At 36.6% G+C, this 17,309-nt stretch overlaps 1 protein-coding gene across 1 annotated transcript in view; it reads right to left on the bottom strand.

The window, feature by feature from the left end:
• The window catches only part of RNF17 (ring finger protein 17), a 114,836-nt gene that overhangs the window by 60,286 nt on the left and 37,241 nt on the right, over window positions 1–17,309 (bottom strand). The window contains exons 14-17 of the mRNA XM_055089659.1: window positions 16,408–16,576; window positions 14,895–15,085; window positions 13,806–13,947; window positions 2,634–2,787 (exon numbers count right to left, since the gene is read on the bottom strand). Coding sequence (XP_054945634.1) covers window positions 2,634–2,787; window positions 13,806–13,947; window positions 14,895–15,085; window positions 16,408–16,576 — 656 coding nt within the window. The remainder of the gene's footprint in view (window positions 1–2,633; window positions 2,788–13,805; window positions 13,948–14,894; window positions 15,086–16,407; window positions 16,577–17,309) is intronic.

Here is a 17,309-nt window from a genome sequence, read left to right as displayed (position 1 = left end):
GACGTTTGAATAAAGATCTATCATAAACTGACCTTTTGGTAAATACTCAGAATATGACTGACTTTAGTCCCCTAAGCACACGTTATATACAATGCTACAAAACTTGTTGCCATTACTTTCAAATTTAAAAACTAATACAGTACATATAATTTCAAAATGGAAAAAGTGTGGGCATTCTCTGCCCCTTGGTAGAAGTGAAAGCAGATGGAACAACACTGGCACCGCTCGAGATGGCACTCAAGCAGCTCAGGTACCTGAGAAGACGTGTGTACCCTAAGAGTAAGGTAAAGAGGTGAGGGGACCTTGCCCTGTTTCCACTGGAATCCTCATGCAAGAAAGATAATCTCAAGTGTAACGACACCATTAGATTCTTACCATTCCTCAAGTCTCTGAATGCAGATGTGGTTTTAAACAAAAACAAACAAATGGATATGGGATGGGATTTAAAGAACAGTTTTCCCCAAATTATCAATCATGTGTGAGTAGAATCGGGAGACATGGAAGGTCTCAAAATTTCCCTTGCATTTATTCTCTCTGAGGAAGATGCTTCACCAAAATATGGGAGTAAACCGAAAAGGTAAATGAGATCCAGAAAACAAGCAATCCAATTTAGGAAAACAACTGAAATAAACTCCCAGAATAACAAGCCTAGGGGACAAGCAGTCTAATTGGAGCAGATAATAGGATGTTTTCACTGTTACGAAAAAAAACAAAAAAATCAAACCAGCATTATCTGAAGTCTAATCATGTGGAAAATTGTTTTAAACTATTAGGAAAATGTAGCCATAGATTACTGGGTTGGCCAAAAAGTTCTTTCGGTTTTTTAAGTAAAAATAATAGACACATTTTTCATTTTCACCAAGCAATTCAATGAACAACATATTCACCCTTTTTGTTCCACTACCTTCTGCCATTTTTCAGACAACTTCATAATTTGATCTTCCCAAACCTTTTTATCTTTTTGAGCAAAGAACTGTTCCAGGTGCCTTTTACAGTCTTCCAGGAAATGGAAATTTTTTCCATTAAGAGAATTTTGTGAAGACCGAAATAAATGGAAAACCAAAGGTGCAATGTCTGGTGAATACAGCGGATGAATCAGAACTTCCCAGCCAAGCTTTAACAGTTTTTGCCTGGTCATCAAAGAAACATGCGGTCTTGTGTTATCCTGATGGAAGAGTATGTGTTTTCTGTTGACTAATTCTGGACGCTTTTCGTCGAGTGCTGCTTTCAGTTATCTAATTGGGAGCAGTACTTGTCGGAATTAATCGTCTGGTTTTCTGGAAGGAGCTCATGATAGAGGACTCCCTTCCAACCCCACCATATACACAGCATCACCTTCTTTGGATGAAGACTGGCCTTTGGAGTGGCTGGTGATGGTTCATTTCACTTGCCCCACGATCTCTTCCGTTCCACATTATTGTACAGTATCCACTTTTCATCCTCAGTCACAATTTGTTTTAAAAATGGAATGTTTTTGTTACGTTTCAGTGGAGAATTGCATGCGGAAATACAGTCAAGGAGGTTTTTTTTCGCTTAACTTACGTGGAACCCAAACATCAAAGCGATGAACATAACCAAGCTGGTGCAAATGATTTTCAACCTTTGATTTGGATGTTTTGAGTATGTCAGCTACTCAAAAGCATCTCCAGCATGGTATAAGGTTGACTGTTCTCAATTAATGTCTCTATTTGATCGCTATCAACTTCAACTGGTCTACCTGACAGCGGAGCATCGTCCAGCGAGAAATCTCCAGCATGAAACTTCGCAAACCACTTTTGACACGTTCTATCAGTCACTGCACCTTCTACATACACTGCACAAATCTTTTTTTGCGTTTCAGTTGCGTTTTTACCTTTCTTGAACTAATAAAGCATAATATGCCGAAAATGTTGTTTTCTCTTCCATCTTCAAAATTAAAATGGCTACACAAATTTCACCAATTGTGGTAAGTTTTTTTTTTAAATGCACACTGATATGACAGCTGTCACAATACAATCTAACAAAATTGTTTCGAATGAAGTTAAAGACAACTAAGTGCTATGAGAGCCATCTTACAGGAAAAACAAATGAACCTTTTGGCCAACCCAATAAAAGAAAATAAAGTGAAAAATTGATGTAAGTATTAACTCAGAATTAAAGTATACTTTATGGAGTAGCACTGAAAATACTTGCATAGAATAAGAATATAACTAAAAATTGTGACATTATCAATAACTATGTGGGGGGAGAGAGGGGACAAAAGAGCTACAAGAGATCTAAAATTCATCTAACATAATTAATACCTAAGACTGAAGTACCTACAAAGTATTACATATTATTTAGAAGAAACAACACAGATAAATGACAAAAAGTATTTGCCTTTTTGGAGGAGAGTGGAGTATGTGTCATTTAGCACTATTTAACTTTTTAAATAAGGCAAATGTTAGAAAACAAAAAAAAATGGTGAAGTCCTAGTCAAATCGAATGAAATCTAAGGAGCCAAAGGTTCATCTATCAACACTACTGCTAGCTTTCTAAAGAGCAAAACTGTAAGATCAAATAATATCACTTCCATGATTTAATTTGTACTGACTCAAATGGTATCAATTTTTAAGCATAACACTTCCTGGAGGAAATAGTGTGCAATTTCCTACCAATAACTTTTGCTCGGTACCAAACTCCATCTTCAAATTTAGCTACACAGGCTTGATCTTGAACTGGACAGAGGATTTCCAGATTTTCTGCATCTTCATTTTTATAGAATTCCTCAATTGACTTTAATAGAAATAAAAAATCCAGGCTCTGTATCTAAGAAACAGAGTTAAAGCAGGGATTAAAGCACTGCTAGTTTCATAAAAGCTTAAAATTTAAGTGTTGCATGTTTATAGGCACTGCTCATAAAATTATGAAATATTAGAATTGAATGATATAAACTGTCATGTAATTTATATTTGAAATATTTTGTTACAGAAGTAGTATATAAAATTAGCATAAATAAACATAACAAAGTTTTTTAAAAATCACATTTTTCCAGCTATCTAAAATGCATATGCTTCTAGGTCTTTTTCTTTTCTTTTTTTTGGCTGCGCTGTGCAGCTTGCGGGATCTTAGTTCCCCGATCAGGGACTGAACCCAGGCCCACAGCAGTGAAAGCGCTGAGTCCTAATCACTGGACCACCAGAGAACTCCTGCTCCTAGATCTTTTTCTAAGCACACTTTCCATACTTTTGTATGTACCAAAAATGAGACCATACCATTCATATAATTCGATAATCTGCATTTTTCTATCAATTCTCATTTTTTCTGCTTCAGTAAGTGTTCCTACTAGTACTTCTAGACCATATTAGATTTCCCTAACTGACCAAACCCAGTATCCAATCTAAGACTACATGTTATATTTGGTTATCTCAATAAGCCTTATAATTTAGTGTAGTGCTCTTTTAAAAACGACCCTGTCTTGTTAAAGACAGTGTGCAATTTTTCTGCAGAATGCCCCATCTTCTGGATTTATGTGGTATGTTTTCATCCTGTTATTTATCTTGTTCCTCCATTGAGTAGGGCCTATCCCTGGAATTTCTCCCAAACTGAGAGTTATATCTTACAAGTTTGATGGATTCAAGCCAAACCTTTTGACTAGAATACATCAAGTTGCAACACATCAAGACATAATATTACTGACTCACTAATGATATGCTGAGATTCACCTACGGAAAGGGCTTGTGATTCTCATCCCTTCATTATACAGTTACGTTTTTCCCCTGTGGTCACCAAGTAATCCATGTAGTACTACTTTGGCATTGTATGAATGTTCAATTTCCCATCAGCCATCCATCTAATGGTTTTAATGTGAATTGATAAATCTTCTTTAAATCAATCATTTCAGCAGAGTTTGTGAAATGACTGCATAATTGAATAGAGCTTTATCTTATTAAATGGGACTATTTGGTTACTTTAAAACATAGTTCCTGATGTTCTTATACTACTTAAAACACAGCTCCTAAAACAAAACCAAGGATAAATGTTTATTTTTCCAAATACCAATTCTTAAGATGAAAAATATTTTAAAATCCATCTCAAATGGTCAAAAAATGAAGTTTTTCTCTTTTGTGGGTATAATAATGCAAGTGGAAATTTTCTGAATCTTTTGTTATTTCATATAAATTATTTTCACAACACTTTAAACCTTTTAAACCTTTATTTCATTTTTTTTCCCCAGTACATTGTTGTAATTGTTCTATTTTATTGTTGGTTATTGTTGTTAAACTTTTGCTGTGCCTAATATATAAATTAAACTGTATCTGAGGTATACATGTATAGGAAAAAACATCATATATACAGGGTTCAGTACTGTCCACAGTTTCAGGCATCCACTGGGAGTCTTGTATCCCCTGCAGACAAGGGGGGACTACTATATGCGATGGAGGAAATGGACGGAGGTCTGGATGCACAGACTGTAAACCTTTATTACTAAGTAGGTATTATTCATATTCTTCCATTAACAGATTACCCAAATGCAACATTGGAAAATTCAACAGAGAAATGACATCAGCAAAACAGCAGACTCTGAAGCTCCAAGCTCTTGTTCCCCCACAGAAACACTGAAAAAATGAGAAACCATCTGAGCCAACTTTGTTAGAGCTCTGGGAAACAGTTAAAGGCTTACAGCACCCAAGCAAACACCCAATCAAGCTTTCAACATTCAAGGAAATCAACATAAACATTTGCTGAACACAAGCTAAAAGAACAGAGAGACTTCAGTGATCACATACTAGGCATAATATTTGTAAGAACAGTTTGAAAAAGCCTTAAAATAAACCAACTACTAGTCTTCAACAATTTTTAAAAATCCAGGATGTGTGTGGGGGGGTGATCTGATTTTCAGAGTTATATAATAGTCAATGCCCAATTTTCAACAAGAAATCAGAAGGCATACAAAGAAACAGGAAAACATGGCTCAATCCAAGGAACAAAATAAACAGACAGAAATCAGCCCTTAGGAAGCCCAGATAGTGGATTTACTAGACAAAGACTTTAGAACAACTGTCTTAAATATGCTCAAAGAGCTAAAGGAAAACATGGACAAAGAACTAGAGAAAACCAGGAAAGCAATAAAAGATCAAAATAAAAGTATCAACAAAGAGACAGTAATTATAAAAAGGAATCAAATTCTGGAGCTGAAAAGTACAATAACTGAAACAAAAAATACTCTGGAGGGGTTCAATAGCAGATTTGAGCAGGCATAAGAGTCAGTGAACTTGAATATAGGACAACGGAAATAGTGAGGAGCAGAAAGAAAAAAGAATTAAGTGAACAGAGACCAAGGTATTTGTGAGATATCATTAATCATAGCAATATATGCATTATGGGAGTCCCAGAAAGAGAAGAGAGAAAGGAGCAGAAAGAGTATCTGAAGAAATAATGACCAAACACTTCCCAAATTTGATGAAATACACAAATCTACAAATCCAAGCAGTTCAATGTTATGGGTTGATTTATGTCTCCTCCAAAAAGATATCTTGGAGTTGTAACCCCCAGAACCTCAAAACATGACCTTATTTGGAGATAGGGTAATTATCAAGTTAAAATGAGGTTGTTAAAGTGGGCCTTAATCCAATGTGATTGGTGTCCTTATTAAAAGGGGTAAATTTGGGCACAAAGACACATACACAGGAGAATGCATGTAAAGATGAAGGCAGAAACTGGAGTGAGGCAGAAGCCACTGAACACCAAATTTTCCAGCTAACCACCAGAAGCTAGGGAAAAAGGCATGGAATAGATTCTCACTCACAGCCTTCAGAAGGAACCAACACTACTAACAACCTGATCTCACACTTCCAGACTCCAAAATTGTGAGACAATAAATTTATGTTATTTAAGCCACTTAACTTGTGGAACTTTCTTATGGCACCCCTAGGAAATGAATACAGAATTTGGAATGGGAAAGTAGGGTGCTGTTGTAATAAATACCTAACATATGGGAGAAGCTTTGAAATTGGGTAATGAATAGAAAGAAGAGGAAGAATTATGCGGTAACTGAATGAAAATAACCAGATTGCTTTGGAAAGATTACTGGCAGAAATATGGATGTTAAAGGTGCTTCTGGTGAAATTTCAGACAGAAATGAGGAATATGATACTGAAAACTGGAGGAAAGGCAATTCTTGTTACACAGTGGTAGAGAACTTGGCTGAATTATGTTCTCTTGGGTAAAAAGTTGAACTTGGATATTTAGCTGAGGAGACTGTTAAGCAAAGTGTCAAAGTGCCAGCCAGGTTTCTCCTTGCTGCTTACAATAAAATGTGAGAGGACAGACATAAATTGAAGAATAAATTGTTAAACATAAAGGAAGCAGAATCTGAAGATTTAGAAAATTCTCAGCCTATCTGTATTTCAAAAAATGAGAAAGCAAGCTCTGGAGAGAACACCAAGGGCATGGCTGGACAGTGTCTGCTCAAGAGATTATGGGTGTATGACTTGTGGATCTAATCATTCATCTCAGCAGAAACAATGCCAGCATGAACTGAAGGGGACAGAGGTGAGAGGAAATGAATGGGGGCTGGTGGGCTTGTGGGACTCTATAGGCAGGAAGTGAGCTGACAGAGCTATTCGGTTATGAACATATGTTTCAAGAAAACGGAAGACTGATCCTGAAGGAGATTCAGAGGCTAATGTGTCTGCAACTGCTACTCAGGCCCAGAGGGCACAGACCTGAGAGGCAGGGCTGGTTCCTCCTCTGTTCCAGGTATGGGGCCTTCTCCTGGGTTCCAGAGGGTTAGGATAAATCCTCAATTCCAATGGGTGAGGTTGCTGCCATGACTGAAGGGGTAGGGCCACCACCCTAGTGGGACTGGAGGACAGAGCATCCAGCCAATGAGGATTATTCTCAAGTCATAGGCATCTAATGGAATTTTCCCTGCTAGGTTTTAGACTTACCGTCTGGTCTCACAGATTCAGAGACAGAGAGGAGTTCTGCCTCAGCTTGAGTTAAACAATTCTTACCTATACCTGATTCAGATAATCAGGGATTTAGTGATTTTATATGAGATTTTGGATTTAGATTTGATGCTAGAATGATTAAGATTTTTTGGAATGTTGGGATGGGGTTATTGCATGTGGGGAGGAAATTTCTGATACAGCAGAAAGTGGACTGCTTATGGGTTGAATTGTGTCCTCCCCCCAAAATATGTTGAAGTTCTAACCCCCCAGTACCTCAGCATGTGTCCTTATTTGGAGATAGGGTTTTACCTTGATAGGTATTATCAAGTTAAAGTCTTAGGCGGGACCTAATTCAACATGACTGTTGTCTATAATAAAAAATTGAGACAGACAAGTACACAGAGAGAGTGCCATGTGAAGGAAGCAAAGACTGGGATGATGCAGCAGAAGCCAACGAGTGCTAAAGACTGCCGGCAAACCACCAAATCTAGGGGAGAGACATGGAACAGATCTTCCCTCCCAGACTGCAGAAGGAACTAACTCTGCCAACACCTTGACCTTAAACTTGCAGACTCCAGAACTGTGAGAAAATTAATTTCTGCTTTTTAAAACTACCTACTATATGGCACTTTTTGCACAGGAGGGTAGGAGTGGGCATGCCACACAGCTTGTAGGATCTTAGTTCCCTGACCACAGATTGAACCTGGCCCCTGGCAGTGAAAGCGCAGAGTCCTAACCACTGTACCGCCAGGCAATCCCCTGTGGCACTTCGTTACAGCAGCCCTAGAAAGTTACTATACTCAAAAAACGCAAAGTAGGATAAATTCAAAGAGAGACACACTAGATGCATGATAAACAGTCAACAGCCAAAGACAAAGTGAGAGTTGTGAAAGCAGCAAGAGAGAAGTGACTTGTCCTATATAAGGGATCATCAATAAGATTATCAGCTGACTTCTCATCAGAAATCCTGGAGGTCAGAAGATAATAATATTTAAACTGCTGAAAGAAAAAAGCATCAACTGAGAACTACAGATCCAGCAAAACTATCCTTCAAAAGAGAGGAAGAAATAAGCTATTCACAGATAAACAAGAGGTGAGAAAGTTCACTAACGCTAGACCTGTCTTATAAACAATGATAAAGGGAGTCATTCAGGAGGAAATAAAAGGTGCTAGAGTGTAACTTAGAGCCACATTAAAGTGTAAAGGTCTGTGGTTAACATAAATACATGGAAAAATATGGAAGCCAATATTATTAACTTTAGTTTGTAACTCCACTTTTATTTTCTACAGGATTTAAAAGACAAATGCATAAAAATAATTATAAATCTACATTATTGAGCACACAATGTACAAAGATTCATTTCTGAGATCAATAATATAAAAGGAGAATTGAGTTATACAGGAGTAGGGTTTTGTTCAATTAAAGTTGGTATCAATTCGTATTAGATTTCTGTAACTTTAGGATGTTATATGTAATCCCCATGGTAACAATAGATAAATGTATAGATACACAAAAGGAAATAAGGGAACCAAAACATGACACTACAGTATTTCCACACCCATGTTCATTGCAGCATCATTCACAATAGTCAAGAGGTAGAAGCAAACCAAATGTCCATCAACGGATGAATGAATTAATAAAATGCGGTATATACATACAGCGGAATATTAGTCAGCCTTAAAGAAGTTAAGTCCTGTCACATGCTACAACATGGATGAACCATGAGGGCATTATGCTAAGTGAAAAAAGTCAGTGCCAAAAGGACAAATACAGGTATTCCTGGTATCTGAAAGTAGAGCGTTCCTATGAAATCTTTTGTAAGCCAAAATGTAGTAAAGCAAATAAGCTCACTTTTTTGGCTAAGACCAAAAGTTCTCTTCAGATTTCTTTCAGTTGGTAAAAACAGATACTAATACAGGTCTTTCAGAAAAGCGAAGTTGGTATAAAGTGAACTTTAAAAAAGCAGGGTAAAGCTGTACTGTATGATTCCACTTACATAAAGTATCTAAATAGCCAAATTCATAGAAAAAGAAAGTAGAATTGTAGTTGTCAGTGGTTGAGGGTAGAATGAAATACGGAGTTATTGTTCAAGGAGTACTGAGTTTCAGTTTTGCAAGATGAACAGATTCTAGAGATCTGTTGTACAACAATGTGAATATAGTGAACACTACTGAATGTACATCTTAAAGTGGTTAAGAGGGCAAATTTTGTATGTGAAGGACTGACAGCTTTTCTTCTGAGAACAGTAACAGGATAGGATGCATGCTTTTGCCACTGCTATTTAATATACTATTTTAAGTTCTAGCCAGAGTAATTAGGCAAAAAAAAGATAGAAAAGCCAACCAAATCGACAAAGAGTAGGAAAATGATCTATTTTTGCAGATGACATGATCTTACAGGTAGAAAATCCTAAGATGCCACAAAAATACGAGTAGGTCTAATAAATGAATTCAGCAAAGATGTAGGATACAAAATGAACACACAAAATATCAGATGCATTTCTACAAAACAACAATGAACAGTCTGAAAAGGAAATCAAGAAAATAATTCATTTTACAATAGAATAAAAAGAATATACTCAGGAATAAACATACCCGAGGATGCTACAGACTTGTACACTTGTTGTACACTACACAACACTGCTGAAATTAATGAAGACAAAATAAAGATGCAAAGATCTCCCATGTTCATGAATTGAAAGATTTAATATTGTTAAGATGTCAGTACCCAAAGCAATCTACAATTCAAAGCCATCCCTATCAAAATCCCAACGATGTTTCATGTAGAATAGAAAAACCCAGCTGAAAAGTCAAATGGGATCTCAAGGGACCCCAAACTTCCAAAACAAACTTGAAAAAGAACAAAGTTGGAGAGCTCACACATCCTGATTTCAAAACTTGCTACAAAGCCACAGTAATTAAAACAGTGTGCTACTCATCATTCAGACAAGGAATAAAAGGTATCCAAATTGGAAGGGAAGAGGTAAAATTGTCACTATATGCAGATGACATGATACTATACATAGAAAACCCTAAGGGTGCCACACAAAAACTAGATCTGGGACTTCCCTGATGGTCCAGTGGGTAAGACTCACACTCCCAATGCAGGGGGCCTGGGTTCAATCCCTGGTTGGAAACTAGATCCCACATGTGTGCTGCAACTAAGAGTCTGCATGCCACAACTGATACCTGGTGCAGCCTAAATAAATAACTAAATATTTAAAAAAAAAAAAAAAAGCTCTACTAGATCTAATAAATGAATTCAGCAAAGTAGCAGGATACAAGATTAACATTCAGAAATCAGTTGCATTTCTTTACACTAACGATAAAATAATATCAGAAAGGGAATGTAAAAAAAAAAAATACCTTTTAAAATTGCACCACAAAAACCCACCTAGGAACAAACCTGACCAAGGAGCTGAAAGACTTATATGCTGAGAACTATAAAACATTAATAAAGGAAATTACAGAGGAATCAAAGAAATGGAAAGATATCTCATGCTCTTGGATTGGAAGAATTAATACTGTTAAAATGGCAATACTACCCAAAGCAATCTACAGATTTAATGTGATCCCTAACAAATTACCCATGACAGTTTTCAGAGAACTAAAACAATAATCCAAAAACTTACATGGAAACATAAAAGACCCAGAACTGCCAAAGCAATCCTGAGGAAAAATAACAAAGCAGGAGGCATAATTCTCCCAGATTTCACACAATACTACAAAGCTACAGTAATCAAACCAGTGTGGTACTGGTACAAAAACAGACATATGGATCAATGGAACAGAATAGAGAGCCCAGAAATAAACCCACACACCTACGATCAATTAATCTTCAAAAAGGAGGCAAGAATATAAAATGGGAAAAAGACAGTCTCTTTAGCAGTGGTGCTGGGAAAGTCAGACAGCTGCATGTAAATCAATGAAGTTAGAACACACCCTCACGCCATGCACAAAAATAAACTCAAAATGGCTTGAAGACTTTTATAAGACTTAACACCATAAAACTCCTAGAAGAGAGCATAGGCAAAACATTCTCTGACATAAACTGTACCAATGTTTTCTTAGGTCAGTCTCCCAAGGCAATAGAAATAAAAACAAAAATAAACAAACAGGACCTAATGAAACTCACAAGCTTTTGCACAGCAAAGAAAACCATAAACAAAACGAAAAGACAACCTACGGTATTGGAGAAAATATTTGCAAATGATGCAACCGACAAGGGCTTAATCTCCAAAATATATAAACAACTCATACAACTCAACAACAACAACAAAAAAACCCAACTGAAAAATGGGCAGGAGACCTTAATAGACATTTCTCCAAAGAAGACATATAGATGGTCAGTAGGCACATGAAAAGATGCTCCACATGACCAATTATTAGAGAAATGCAAATCAAAACTACAATAAGGTACCACCTCACACTGGTCAGAATGGCCACATTAAAAAGTCTATAGGGGGATTTCCCTGGTGGCGCAGTGGTTAAGAATCCACCTGCCAATGCAGGGAACATGGGTTCGAGCCTTGGTCCAGGAAGATCCCACATGCCGTGGAGGAGCTAAGCCCATGCGCCACAACTACTGAGCCTGCACTCTAGAGCCCGCGTGCCACAACTACCGAGCCCATGTGCCACAACTACTGAAGCTCACATGCCTAGAGCTCGTGCTCTGAAACAAGAGAAGCCACTGCAATGAGAAGGCTGCGCACCACAATGAAGAGTAGCCCCCACTCGACACAACTAGAGAATGCCTGAGTGCAGCAACGAAGATCCAACACAGCCATTAAAAAAAAAAAAAAAAAAGTCTATAGGGACTTCCCTGATGGTCCAGTGATTAAGACACCGTGCTTCCACTGTAGGGGGCACGGGTTCGATCCCTGGCTGGGGAACTAAGATCCTGCATGCCATGTGGCATGACCAAAAAAGTAAATAAAAACAAAAAAATTAAAAATAAAAATATTAAAAGTCTACAAATAACAAACGCCAGAGAGGCTGTGGAGAAAAGGGAACCCTCCTACACTGTTAGTGGGAATGTAAATTGATACAGCCACTACGGAGAACAGTATGGAGGTTCCTCAGAAAACTAAAAATAGAGATATACCATATGATCCAGCAATTCCACTCCTGGGCATATATCCAGACAAAACTATAATTCAAAAAGATACATGCACCCACATGTTCACAGCAACACCATTCACAATAGCCATGACATGGAAGCAACCTAAACGTCCATCGAAAGATGAAAGGATAAAGAAGATGTGGTATATATATACAATGGAATACTATACAGCCATAGAAAAGAACAAAATAATGCCATTTGCAGCAACATGGATGCAACAAGAGATTATCATACTAAGTGAAGTAATTCAGAAAGAGAAAGACAAATACCATATGATATCACTTACATGTAGAATCTAAAATATGGCAAAAATGAACCTATCTACAAAACAGAAATAGACTCACAGACATAGAAAACAGACTTGTGGTTGCCAAGGAGGAGGGTGAGAGGCAGAGGGATGGACTGTGAGTCTGGGGTTGGGAGATGCAAACTATTACATTTACAGTGGATAAACAACAAGGTCCTACTGTACAGCACAGGGAATGATGTTCAATCTCCTGGGATAAACCATAATGGAAAAGAATATTAAAAAAGAATGTATATGTGTATATAACTGAGTCACTCTGCAGTGCAGCAGAGATTGGCACACTGTAAATCAACTATACTTCAATTAAAAAAAAAAAAACAAACACCAAAAAAACCAGTGTGCTACTGCCATAAGGACAGACAGATGGACCAATGGAATAGAATAGAGAGCCCAGAAATAAACATTCACGTATATGGTCAACTGAGTTTTGACAAGAGTGCCAAGACCATTCAATGGAGAAAAGACCATCTTTTCAACAAACGGTGCTGGATAATTTGGATATTTGGATATCCAAATGGGAAAAATGAAGTTGGACCTTTCCCTTACACCATATATAAAAATTAGCTCAAAATAACTCAAAGACCTAAATGTAAGAGCTAAAACTATAAAACTCATAGAAGAAAACACAGGGGGGAAAAGCTTCACGATGTTATATTGGCAATGCTTTCTTGGATATGACATCAAAATACAGGCAACAAAAGAAAAAGTAGATAAACTGGATTTTATCAATTAAAAACTGTTTGAAAGAATGCTATCAAGAGAGTGATAAGGTAAGCCACAGAATAAGAGAAAACATCTGAAAATGATATATCTGATAAAAGATTAATATCCATAATGTATAAAGATCTCCTGTAACCCAACAACAGCAAAATAAATAATCCAATTCAAAAATGGGCAATGGACTGGAATTAACTCATTCTAAGGGCCATAATGATTTGTGTGACACATAAAACATGGACACAAAGAGATCAATAAAGATGAACCTTAATGCTGGTAGCTATCTAAAACAAACCCATCAGTCATATATCTAAAATTTTCTATGAATGCCTTTAATCTGAATCTATTTTGGTATTCAAATTCAGAAAATTACCTAGGAATAATAAGTAAATTCTCATACATTATCAGAAGCAGGTGTTATCATTTTATTTTGATTTGCCAGCTCTATGTGCTCTCCTGGTTTCTAGATTTCAGAAGGTAGCAAGAAACATTTACACATTAGGGATCCTTCATTTTCCTTCCCCTCCATACTTCACTAACTTGCATGATAAAGATTTCTTTCAATTTACTATGAATCACGTGAATTTCTTGTTTAAAAACAAGAAACTACTAAGCTACTAGGAAACTTAAATTTACAGAAGGTTGATAGTGGTTTGCTCTAAATTCATACTGGGCACTCATTTCCATTAAAAATTTCTACTTAAAATTGGAAAAATACTGTCTCAAAGGACCACTATATACTTACCAACTGAAGATAGAAATCAGTAGGACTATTTATATGACAAACCATAACTGAAACATCTGTCATTTCTTTAGGCAAAACAGGTGGATGATAGTGTAAAGTCGTATTTTTTTCAGAGTGACTTCTTGGTAATTGAGACCTAAACCTAATTAAAAGCATAAGCAAGAGCCATTAAGTCTCTCTTCTCTCAGTGAATTGATCTGAAGAAAGGACTTACACACATACTGATTTATCTATCAAGAGTATTTTCCAATTTCTCTCTTATAACTTACAACATTTCTTAGTATTGTCTCTAATTATCAAACCAGGATAAATAAGAGGTCAAGTCTCAAAACTCAATAATTAACCTTCAAGTTTGTGCTGGAACATTTTTGAGTTGGGCCTGTATGTTCTACTCAGAGTTTCTACTCTTTTGGTTGACAATACCCAGAATCTATGGTAGGAATCAGAAAGGCCAGCTGAGGGGTTTCTGTGACCCCTTTCAGCTCCAATACTCTACTTAAGTTTTATTTTTCCAGAATGGAATCTACTTGGGTCACTTCCAGAGTCGTGTAATTGCTCAGGACAGAAAGTAGTATCTTCCATTATCTCTGTGGTTACTTAGTCATCTTACTTTGTTCATCAGAGATGAGAAAGGAAAAGAAATTTAAGTATCTACTCTAGATTCATGCATTTATAAAGTGGTGACCATGATCTTATTCCAAAGGTTAGAAAATGTAAGTCAAGAACTGTTAAACTGTAATTCTTGAAACCCTAGTGGAGCTTCTCGTAAAAGTTAGCAAGAGGCTAAAAAAATGTTCGTATCTACCAATCGTTTCTATTTTGAGCTACCTTAATTTTTCTATTTCCTTAAATCAAATGATCTGAATGCAATTTTCACAGACAACCGTACTTAGAAAACTCTGACAGCAATATTTTTAACCTCTTCGAGTATGTTAGGATATCCCTGGTGGTCTAGTGGTTAGGATTTGGTGCTCCCTCTTAGTGTATGTTACAGTTCACTTTAGAGCCCATATTTTTTAAAGGTAAAATCTGCTGTTCCAATTTATAGCTATAACCTTGAAAAAATTTACATTTTAATAAGTTACCTACCTTGCCAGTTCCATAAAAACTAATGCATCTCTAAGAGACACAGGCATATCACTGCTTATTTTATTTGTTGGTGGCTTCTGCAGATCTACAATTAGCACACCATCTTCTTCTTTAAAAACTTTCATTAAAACAGCCTTCTTATTTACCATTTTCAAAAATTCTATTTTAGCTTCTTCTCCCCAGCCTTCAGTCTGTGGAAGAAGTAAAAGTCCAATGTATTCAGTAATTATAATTAGCTCTAATGGTACAATGTTGTAGATTTAGCTTTGTAACAGCCAAAGTCTGCAAATTCGAACAAAGGCACTGAACCAATCATAGATATTTAGAAGCATCTGGGCCCACAAACCCAAGGACAGTCCTTATGTATGCACAATGTACGGATCACACTTAGATTTTATAAACATGGTCTCAAGGTGACCATAAGCTGTTGCACTTCAGGACTTAGTTTTACTTCTGAATATTAATATCAAGATAATAAAAATTTAAAAATAAAACAAGTATTATATATGAATTTTCCACTTAAACGATGAAATCCAAAAGGTAATTTTGAAAGCATGATGGAAGCCATGTAATACATTAAAGATATTTACAATCTTTACCAGGTAACTTAGTTTCCATTACTAGCAATATATGAGGTAACTGCTACTTCAACAATAAGGAAAAATACCCATTGAAAAAAAAATGTCTCACTGAACTTTTAAACTTTAAGTACGCATACCTAAAGTAAATTTCACGGGCCAAAACTACACATTCCTTAAAAATAAAACTTCTAAAGATTTTGTGAGTATAAAAGTAAAGCCCACCCAGAATAGAAAAGGCAAAAAAAAAAAAAAAAAAGATAAAATTAAAGCCAAGATAATTTTCCCATTTTGAGGAAAATACCAGGGCTAATATGTTTATGTGTTTCCTTTTACTTTTTTATTCATTTGTTCATTCTTTCAAATGTTTGCTGAATGCCTACTACGTGCTCAGTGATTTGCTAAGTGCTGGAATACAAAGATGAGCAAAGGTGCAGACTCCTGCTTTCAAAGACTTTATAATAATATAACTGCTTAACAAGTATTTTTACACACAATTTCTGTCTCGTAGGAGTTTTAAATCTTTCTGGGGAATAAATATTCATTAATAATACAAAGCAGAATGCAATATAGGCTGTTTAAGTAGTGAGCAAAGGGCCATGGAAATAGTGAAGAAATGAATGGAAACACATACCACATAACATTTAAAATTTATTTTTCTCTCCATATTTATTTGACTCCAAAATTTTATGGTTTACTTGGATATTTCACCCATCATTATGTTCATATATGCATATTCAACTCAGTTTCCCATTAAGAACGATTCTAATTGTAGAAACTGAAGCTCATTTCCTTTTTTATTGGCACCAATAGTTTATTACACAAAATGTATTTAGCAAGAGAACTGAACCTACATTCAGTAATCTGATCAGCAATGCACAGCTAAAACTGAACTATTTGGTCCCTGAATAAGAAATAATTTAAGTCTCACTTACTGAATTCTGTGGAACAATGTCTTTCAATGAGCATAGCTGTGCTAATGGCTGGATGTCTTTCAGCAGCCCTTCAATATATGGCTCAGACTTCCTCAGAGCCAGACACAAGTCATTTAGCGTGACATGCTGCTTAGCAATGTGTTCTGATCTCACATGAGTATCACCAACTCTGGGAAGAATTCAAGCAATATTTACTGAAAATAATGCTTCAAGCCCAAGCTTGCCTTACCCCACAAAAGGTATGCATTTCTAAGGATACTCTCTTTTAAGTTAAATCACCTAGGAAGTTATACTCTTTTAAAAATTTATTTATTTTTACATCTTCATTGGATTATAATTGCTTTACAATGGTGTGTTAGTTGCTGCTGTATAACAAAGTAAATCAGCTATACATATACATACATCCCCATATCTCCTCCCTCCTGCATCTCCCTCCCACCCTCCCTATCCCTCCCCTCTAGGTGGTCACAAAGCACCGAGCTGATCTCCCTGTGCTATGCAGCTGCTTCCCACTAGCTATCTATTTTATATTCGGTAGTGTATATATGTCCATGCCACTCTCACTTCGTCCCAGCTTACCCTTCCCCCACTGTGTCCTCAAGTCCATTCTCTACGTCTGCATCTCTATTCCTGCCCTGCCACTAGGTTCATCAGTACCATTTTTCTAGGTTCCATATAAATGTATTAATATACGGTATTTTTATCTTAGAAAGTTATATTCTGATTCATACTATCTCACTATATAGATTTAATCTAGCTTTTATAAACAAAGACACTGTTTCTACCTATAGAAATAAATCTCGGGCTTCCCTGGTGGCGCAGTGGTTGCGCGTCCGCCTGCCGATGCAGGGGAACCGGGTTCGCGCCCCGGTCTGGGAGGATCCCACATGCCGCGGAGCGGC

The sequence above is a fragment of the Physeter macrocephalus genome, chromosome 13 (assembly GCF_002837175.3).
Source record: "Physeter macrocephalus isolate SW-GA chromosome 13, ASM283717v5, whole genome shotgun sequence".
In the NCBI taxonomy this organism is placed as follows: domain Eukaryota; kingdom Metazoa; phylum Chordata; class Mammalia; order Artiodactyla; family Physeteridae; genus Physeter; species Physeter macrocephalus.
This window is presented reverse-complemented; position numbering and strand designations above follow the sequence as displayed.